General features: G+C 46.3%; 1 protein-coding gene across 1 annotated transcript; it reads right to left on the reverse strand.

Annotated features, from left to right (window-relative positions):
- Positions 1 to 525: 525 nt before the first annotated feature.
- On the reverse strand, positions 526 to 7219 carry metrnla (meteorin like, glial cell differentiation regulator a). Its single transcript, XM_084036789.1, has 4 exons — positions 6905 to 7219; positions 4927 to 5315; positions 1590 to 1649; positions 526 to 1443 (listed from the first exon to the last, which is right to left on the reverse strand). Exons 1-4 carry the CDS (start codon positions 7003 to 7005, stop codon positions 1130 to 1132), a joined length of 864 nt encoding a protein of 287 aa, XP_083892915.1. The 5' UTR covers positions 7006 to 7219; the 3' UTR covers positions 526 to 1129.
- Between the last annotated feature and the right edge of the window lie 2389 nt (positions 7220 to 9608).

A 9608-nucleotide genomic window follows, 5' to 3' on the forward strand; every position in this document is an offset into this window, starting at 1 on the left:
TTTGGATTGTGGTTGGAGAATGTAGCTTTCTGCTGCGTGCCCAGTCACAGGGCTGTATTCAGGTCTGTCTTCAGTCCTCCCTCTCTCATACCATGCCGCTGCGCTGGAACAAAGAGGCCTTTCACATTGACCTTGACACACGGCCACCCCCATCACCACAGGAACCAACGCAGAGGAATCCGCTCCAACTCTCTGATATCAATCTCTGCACCCCTGGCAGACGGTCCTAGCTCGGGCCTGAGGTGAATCTCCGAGAGGAGCACATCATGTGAATGTGTTTTTATTCCAATGGAGAACATGGCGGGGAAAGAAAATAACTATTAGCACCAGTGATCTGAAATTAGACCGTGTCCAACTGCGTATCGAATAATCTGCAGATTAATTTCAAAATTAATATATTGTTTAGATTAAAATGTTCCACTGCATCAAAACTCCAAAATCAGTGGCGAAAGATAAAATCTGCCCACTGGAGATGTAATCCAGTATTTATTTTTCATGTTAACACCACAGACATCAACACTCGTCTAGGGAATAAAAGCTTTTATTCTCAAAGACAAAAAAAAAAAAGTTTTGTTCTCTTTTTTTTGGTTGTATTTTCTTATTTTTACAAATTGTACAGCCTGAAAAAAAAAAACATGAACTCAGGCATAAAAATTGTGAATCATTTTTTAAACAAAATAAAAACAGGCTTTCACTTTATACATTTCTGTCATAAGAAATAACTTCAAAACTGTACATCAAGCTTCTTCTTTTTTTTTACAAAGCGTGCAGAGCTTCAAAATATACAACGGTCATTCACATTTTTTACAAATAAAAACCAAAAATGGGGATTTGCTACATTTAAAACCTGGGAGTTACTCGTCTGCGAGAAAAGGCAGTCCGAAACACATTCCACGTTGCGTCACGTTTGACTTTGAGAGCCGAGTCCATCCAGCATGCTGCTTGGCAACATTCAGGGGCTCCAGTCTTTGTCTCCAAAGAGTCACGAGACAGCGGGAGAGGAGAGAGAAAGGCTCTGCCACTGGGTCAGTCTGTCAACTTTTCTCTCCTTAGCATGAACTCTGGGTTCAGCCATCCTCCCCATCCAGGGACGACTTGCCATATTTCCAAGCGTGGGCAGGTGACACGCTCAGTCCGTGTCCACGTGACAGGGGTTGGTCCCCTGCTGCTGCGCCTCGTTGTACAACCGCAGGAAGTCTTTGTAGCGCGGGGCGCAACCCATCCAGGCCTCCCCGAACCTCACTGTCCCGGTGAAGAGGAACTCGCCCTCCCCCGACCTCACCCCACACTGCAGGGGCATCTTGATGTGGCCGGTCCACCTCCGTACCCTCACGCCCCCAGATACAAACACCTGGGTCTTCTGTCTGTGGAGGCGGCTGATTTCCACCGTGACAGACGAGTGCTCTTCCTCCTGCTCCACCTTCTTAATGCTGCCCCGTGCCACTGAAAACACCAAGCAGGAAGACAAGATTTAGGTACTGGTGCTGGCTTAGTTGAATGCTACACAGCCCGGTGTTTTCATTGGACATTTCTGCACACCATACAGCAGCAGGAAGCCTATAATTCTCCCAAACAGGGTTTTAACTTACCAAAGTCATTGGTGCAGACGGCTAGAAGCATCTCAGTGTCGCTGCAGGGCTGACAGGGTGCTGAACGGACATAAAGAGAGAAGGCGGATGAGTTTGGTAGAGCGCTACAAACAAGAAAAGTCCACCATGTAACTTTGGCACCAGACAAGCAGCATGAAAAACCTTCAACGGGTCCACAACGTTCCCGTTAAGTACCACTTACACAAACACACAACTGTGGGCCGGCCATGTAGGAGAACATGAGACAGACACACACACACACACACACACACACACACACACACACACACACACACACACACACACACACACACACACACACACACACACACACACACACACACACACACACACACACACACACACACACACACACACACACACACACACACACACACACACACACACACACACACACACACACACACACACACACACACACACACACACACACACACACACACACACACACACAATTAGGATCACGGTTATTTCCATTCTCTGCAAATTATTATTTTGTTACAAAGACAGCAGAGCGGACCTCGTGAGCGCCTTGTTTTAACGGAAAACAGAGCTGGGCATGCTGCGGATGGCTAAAAAAAAAAAAGTTTAGGAACAAAAATGAGTGTTTAATTCTTATGGGGACTGTTCTGTCAGCTTCCCCCGCCACAAGAGCCCATGACACTCCATGACGAACAAGGACCAGATGAAAAAAGGGGTAAGGAGAGCACAGCCACGAGAAAAAGGCTCCATCTCTGACCTGAGCAATGTTAGCACTCCAGCAGGCCTGCTGGGGCTGAAACAGTGAGCACTGTCTCAATGATAACATCCAAGGAGAGTTTTTTTTACAGTCTTACAAATAACTTGAGGGAGGAGGTAGATAACATCTCCTGCAATAACTTATCTCGACTCAAACAATAAAAAAAGCCAAGCAGTGACAGAGCATGCTCTCATAGTTAAAGGGTAAATAATTAGGTCCTAAAAAGTGAAATAAACAGTACGGCCCCCAGGTTAAACTTTACCTCTGACTGGCGGCTTTAGAGCAGCAAGTCAGACTGCCCGCCTCCAGAGTGTTTTATAGCAGGAGAAAGGGCCCTAAATGAGAGCAGTCAAGTCTGTGATTAGTTGACTCAGGTGGTCCTGCGGCTGGCCCTGACCAGAACGCCTTTATTAGTCCTAGATCTGCTGTGGTTTGCCTTTGGGGCAGAGTGGCACTCAGGGGCAGGTGGGGAGAGGAGAGGGGGGCCAGAGGGAGGGGCGTCGAGTCAGCAATGGGCCGAGGGTGGGGCAGCAGTGGGTGTCCTTCCATTAAATCACAGTGAGAATGATTAAACGGTTAACTCAGGTGGTGCAATGGAAACCACCAAAGTTTACACAGTCTAGTATGAAATCTGAAAAACATGTATGTAGTTTATAAGTGATGCATTCAGAACAAGCCCCTAAACAGAGATGTACGCCCTCTGTCGTCTTTAGCAGCTGGAGCTTATTTTTAGCTGGCTCGTCTGATCTCGAGAGTATAAGGGTGAGGGGTGAGCATGTCTCAAGTCAGCTTGTGGAGCAACGCGAGGCGCTGCCCGCATCACCGGAGTTCAGAGGTCAAACAGCCACAAGATTGGACGGCTTAGGAACAGCTGGAGAGCTGGGAGACTTGAGAGCGGGGCGACCTCGCCCAGAGCCCAGAGCCCAGAGCCGAGTGCAAGAGGCCCTTTGAAGTGAGCCTGCGTGCTGTCGTAGCATTAGACAGAGCAGCCAAGAGCTGAGGTCTAAACCCAGGCGTGTTTTTTCTTCCCTCCAGAGCCGAGCAGGGCTCACATGTCAGACATGAAACAGAACCACAGGAATGGACTGAGAGCAGAGTCAGCATCTCTCTCTCTCTGGCCCATGCACACACAGCCCCGCTCTGATCAGAACCACTTCACAGGAGCAGCGAGGGATGAGGGATGGGGACGAGTGGTAAAGGAGGGGTGGAGGGGCACGATCTAGCGTCCCTGCAACATCTGGGCCCTGATGCATTCCACTGGAATGGAACACAACTCACTAATACCACTCAGCACAGACGAAAGACCACTTGAAACACCCTGGAAGAGGAGAGGGAAGATATATGATGGGGAGAGGAATGAAAAGGAAAATACTGGAATGATAAATAGACGAGAAAGAAATTAAGTAGGTAGGAAATAGTGAGACGGAGAGGGAGAAAAGGAATAATTCAAGTGAGCTGAAAGAGAGGTCGAGGGAGTGACAGCAAAAAAAAAAGAAAAAAAAGGGGAGTGGGGGGGAAATAAGGCTATATGCTGCTCGAAGTTCCTCCCAACATCTGGTTGGAGATGCATTCCAGCTTGACGGTGAGCAACTCAATCCCAGCACGGCGGTTCACAGAGGAGAGGAAAATTAGGAAGAGACAGAAAAAAAAAAAAAAAAGATGAAACGAAGGGAAGCAGCAATCAATCCACCAGTCCAGGCTTCACATGACACGGGGCTGATGTCTTTGTGAATCATCCCGGTCTCTATCTCAGGCCACATCACACGACCAGATTATACTGCAGAGCCGAGCGGAGCACACGAATGTGGCCCAAACAACTCCACGCTCACTGCTCCCTACGTTTAACCCTCTCTCTCTGCCAGATGATGACGCAGGATGTGGATATGTGAACCTAGAGAGTCGTAAAAACAGATGTTGGCCTGATACTGCTCATATTTTGCTTTAGGTGGAAACCCCCCCCTCCAAAAAAAACCACACAGTCCCTCACACAGTTGCGCAGCTTGAAACTGTGCAGGTTTGGCAGGTACGCAACGGGAAAATAGACGGCTGTTTTTCAACGGAGGCCCCGTGTTTGGCCGTGCCTTTCTCTCTCACACACACACATGCACACACACGAAAAGAAAAACAATTACGGTCAGTTCAAGCGTGGACGGTTGTGAAACTAGCTGAAATGTGAACGTTGTAAAAAAACAAAAAAAAAGTTCCATAAAGATTCCAGATTTTGGTGCCTTGATACTCAAAGTGTTTTGATTTTTTGACGAGAAATAGATTCCCCCAAAACCAAAATGTACAGACAATGCTACCAGGGAAATGGACTTTGGCTTCGGTATCAGCCAGTCTCCTGGAGCGAACGTTGAGTTTCCTACTATTAGAGTCCAACTGAATAATAGTTTCCACCAGTAGATGGCTGCATTTAGTGCACAGCACACACCGCAGGGACAAAGCACAAAAGGAAGCCAGACCTTGAGGGAATTAATCAAAAGCACGTCTGCAGCACTTCTTAGATAATATACAATTACTCACAAGTTCACCACTAATGTTGTGGTGTAAAAGCACTATAATGGGGGTGCATCTTACCTGCCAGTGAGTGTGCCTCTGGTCCCAGTCTGTCACTGACCAGCTCATACTGGAACGCCGTGATCCGGCGGCTGATGTCCATGTGCGGGACGGCCTCGATGAAGAGAGCCCCCTCCTGGATGCTGAAGCACTGCACCTTGCCCTGAGCCTGGTCCCGTTCGCGCAGCAGCAACCGCAGCTTGCCATTGCGGTCCAGGTAGACGTTGGTGCCGCTGGATTCCGCGGAGGGCTTGATGCAGACGGAGAGGCGGGCGGCGGCGGGGGAGATGGTGTTGGGTCGGAGGTTGACGATGATGGCGCCCGTGGGGTAGAGCCACTCCAGAGAGCCTTGGGAGCAACGCAAGTACACCTGCTCCACATCCCTGGCGTGGCCTTCGTGAGTGAGACCGCTGGAAGGAAAGGAAAAGGGGAAAGACGTCAGCGGACATCCACCTAAGACTTTCTGAAAAGAGGGTACAATTACCGAAACCCAAGAATGTCAAAGCTTTCTTTGTGCGGATTTCAAACCCGTTTTCTTTAAGCACAAAGAGGATTAATCTGAAAATAAATTTCTGGTCATTTATAGAGCTTTCTGACCAAGGTGAAGACCTCTGGCAGACTGTAAGGACATTAGGGGCCACATTCCTCCTGAGACATTATGGCCGCCCGTGCGCAAGACTGGCTGCATGACCAGTCACGAGCCGGAGCAGCCAAAATGACCTCAGCTCCAACACACACTCCCCCAATACCACATTGTTCCTCCCAGAGCTTTGGCAAAATGCACCGCTGGCAGGCTGCCTCCGGGGAAGAGTTTGGAAGCAGTAATGGATGAATGGAGGGACGCAGGGGCTTCTGGGCAGACAACGGCAGCAACAGTAGCCGGGCCTGCTGCATGCAAGTGCAAATGCAGGTCACGCACCGAACCTCCCCTTGCTTTCAAGCCACCAAAGAGACTGGAAGAGACTTGTCCGGGCAGCACTTCGGACTGTGGCGCCAGCATGACCAAATGACTCCCTCCAGAACTTAATGCCTTGTCAGGATTTGAAAAAGTGCAGTCTGTCAGTCATTCTGTGGCAAAGCCTGAGAGGCAGGAAGCCATCAGCAGTCCACCAGCATGTGCATGCCAAGCTCGTGGTTTGACTCTCGGGGAGAAACGCCCAGTTTCCTAAAAAAAAAAAAAAATGAGATGCTGAAATTCAAATGTGCCATAGATCTAAAGCGACCCATGGCACATGCGGAGCATATGCAGCCCAAAGCCCCAGAACCAGGCTCTCCTCAGCACGCCTCTAATTAAGTCCTTTCTAACTTCATCACTTCTGCATGCAATTAAAGGAGATTAGCAGAGAGTCTCCCTAATGAACAACAGATTACTGGTTATGGGCTCAAAGTGCTGAATATCGCCTACCCCTCCTGAGTGGAGGATGAAAAACAAAAACCCAAAGTATTTGAGGCACAGCCTCTCAAGTGCAAACCAGATTTCAGCAGATGTTTGATTGGGAGGTGAAATGTTCCAGTATATGCTGCCTGAGGTTTTAAAAAATATATACTTATAAAGAGATCAGTGGATGTAATCATGTGAATATTCCAGTATTGTTTGTGGGGGTGACTAATTTAACATGTCTGATATGAGAGTAATAAACCGATGCATTAATTGTACACAGGTTTTACACCATGTTCATAATGGTGAGCGATGCTTTCTTTGTACGTACTGGTGAGTAATAGATTATTATTACATATATGTGTCATTCATAAATTCAGCACCACCCAGAGCAAAACTCACGTGCCAGTCAAACAACTACACAACATTTAGTTTCCTTTCGTTAACGTTTACTTTATAAACTTAGACTTTTGTTCTATAGTTGTGTTTTCTCCTTTTTCATGACTCTCTCTCTCCTTCAACTCAGTCACTCCAGGTCGCTGCGGCTCACTTTCCATCACGTATTATTAGAGACATGTTTAAACCACACGTTAAATGTGGTGACCGGGACATGGAGCTCACCTGCCCTTCCAGCTGCACTGGTCGCTTGAATATTGTCCGAAAGAAATCCGACAGAGAAGGAGAAGAGGCAGGAGCAGGGAGGCCAGCATCGGGCCGAGCATGTTTATCTCGCAGCTCACTTCGCCGCTTCTCGAGCGAAACTACGATGAAGTCCACCGCCGTATTTCCGACTACATAGCGTTTCCATGAGCGGACCGCTCGCTGCTGTTCCCCGGGAGTGTCGGCGTCGGTTCTCCGGGGGGTTCTCCGACGAGTAACGGCGCTTGTTGAAACTCGGTCCGCGGCTCCCACTCCTGACGGTCGTCCGTTAAAGTGTGGAGAGAGTTCAGCCCCGACTCCGCTCCTGCAGCCCTGATTGCTCTCCACGTCACGCCCTACTCACAGCAGTTCATCACGTATGCTGCGTTCAGGTGCTCCGCCGCGGCTCTGACCTCCGAGCTTCGCAGGATAAAACGATGGGCTAGCATCTACAACATCTTCTAAATGTTGTTGTTGATGTTGTTTTTATAACAACCCTAACACAATTAATATCCTGTTGTGCATTGGTAGAAAAAAAACATAAATATGTGACGAACTTAACAGTTGCAAGAGCTTAAACACACATAGGCCTAGATGATGATTAGCCTAATTATCATATAGTATATGGTAAGGATTCGTTGTTGTTGTTTATTTAAATTTGTAATGGTTTTAACCAACTACGTCAACAGTTTTGAGTTACAAACGTCTTCTTTGTGAGTCCAGAAGAATGATTTTGTTAGTATCGAAAATGTTAATGACAAATAGGCAAATGTGCATTTATTGCGTTTGTTAAGTTACATTTGAGTTATAAATAATTATGATGGACAATTCCCAACTCCACATTATTTTTTATTTTTTGTGTGTGTGTGTGTGTGTGTGTGTGTGTGTGTGTTGAGATACTAACTCACAATGTGAACGGGGAAAGTTCCCACAGCACTTGAAGGGAGCATAAAAGGTCAAGAATTTTGTTGTTTATATTTCTAGGAAGCTAAAATTGACAGATTTTAATTTTAAGAAAGATAATCAGCATCATTACTAACGTCATTCCTTTTCATCTAATCATGTCTGAGGTTGTGACGTCACACGGTCGGAAATGAAAACTAATTAAAAGGGAGCAATCCGAAGAAGTACATCTAATAACAAATGCCTTCAGCAGAAAGATCACTGAATACAACTTGCTCCCATTATTATTGGAACATGAATTGAAACAAAACGTATGCCACATGAACTGCCACCAGAATAAATTCATATTAAGTTTAACTGCAGCGTTACCGCAATCAAACTGTACTGTTGTGCTTTTGCTGCGATGTGTAATTAGGTTTCAGGAATTGTAAAGCATGTTGAAATTTAAGAGCTGAAAAGTGGTGACTCAGACTCAGATAACTTTATTGGTTTTACTGGTGAGTATTTGTGTGTTATAAATAATGCATTAGCAGTTACCATAATAACCACCATAGATTTATTGATGGATCAAGACGTCAAAGTGGTTCCATGATTTAAATTTATTCTGCAATAGTTCTTTTTATAAGATGAGCGGGAATCTGGAAAACCGCACCATGCATTCCAGATAGCTCTCAGGTCAAAGAGTCATTTCACAGCATCCGATAAATATATTAATCATTATTAATACGTGGGCAATTGATTGATAACTTAATGATGAAAAGTTTGAAGATAGCACTCCTGAGCTTAATAGTTCGGCTCTGTTTCCAAGTATAACAAGAGCTGCAGGGACTTGTAGAGCGACGGGGTCCGTTAACCACTGGGTGCATCTGTAAACACAAATTACTCATCACTCAAGTCGTGGATCCTTGGCTCGTTTTTCCTATGAAACAACATGTTTTACTATGTGCGTACGGTGTTTGCCATGGGAAAGAAACCTGTCTGACGAGGAAAACCAGAGCAGTTTTCCAACTGCTACTTTTCCTCTCTGGTTTCTTGGGACTTGGTTGTAGCCGGTTGATGATCGACATGTCTGTATGACCCGGCATGCAGCAGGTACGTGTCCCAGCCTGGGCCGCATGCCGCCAAAGCGGCCCATCTTGACTCTCAGAAGTCTTCCAGACCTTACATTGAGCAATTTTACTGTTGTTTGTGTAAGTTAGTCACTGGATTAGACGTTTGTCTGGTTTCTGTAGTCCTTGTGTTTGAACGCTGGCAGTTATACCTCTGGATGAGGTATCAGAACCACTATGCATGTCCGAACATGATGTCTGAGGAGGCAGCCTCGATGACACCTGCACTGTTACACCACAGCTACACCTGTACGAGTTTCTCAATTATTTTACTACGATTGCACAACATGCACCCTGATTCCTTGTTGAATGGGGTAAAGTTGTGTATTCATATCTCCAGAAAGAGCTGCACTAAATCTCATAAAGTCGAGAAGTTTGTATATGGAAAAAATCTGTATTGGTATTGAACAGTGAGCTGACCAGACCACTATAGTTCGCTCCGCGGCCCGAGGATACACTGCTACTAACGTAACACACCCCAATCCAAATGACGTACAGCTGCATTATGGGTAATGACAGATGACAGATTTTGCTTTGCTTATTAAGTTTTATATGCACATACATAATGGGACTGCATTTTAGTATTAAGCATTCTAACATCTTTTTATAATGTACTTCACTCGAGTGAACTTACAACTTACCCAAAACAACAATTTTGACAATCTGTCATCTTT

Source organism: Eutrigla gurnardus (genome assembly GCF_963514095.1).
Source record: "Eutrigla gurnardus genome assembly, chromosome: 20".
NCBI classification, from domain to species: Eukaryota; Metazoa; Chordata; class Actinopteri; order Perciformes; family Triglidae; genus Eutrigla; species Eutrigla gurnardus.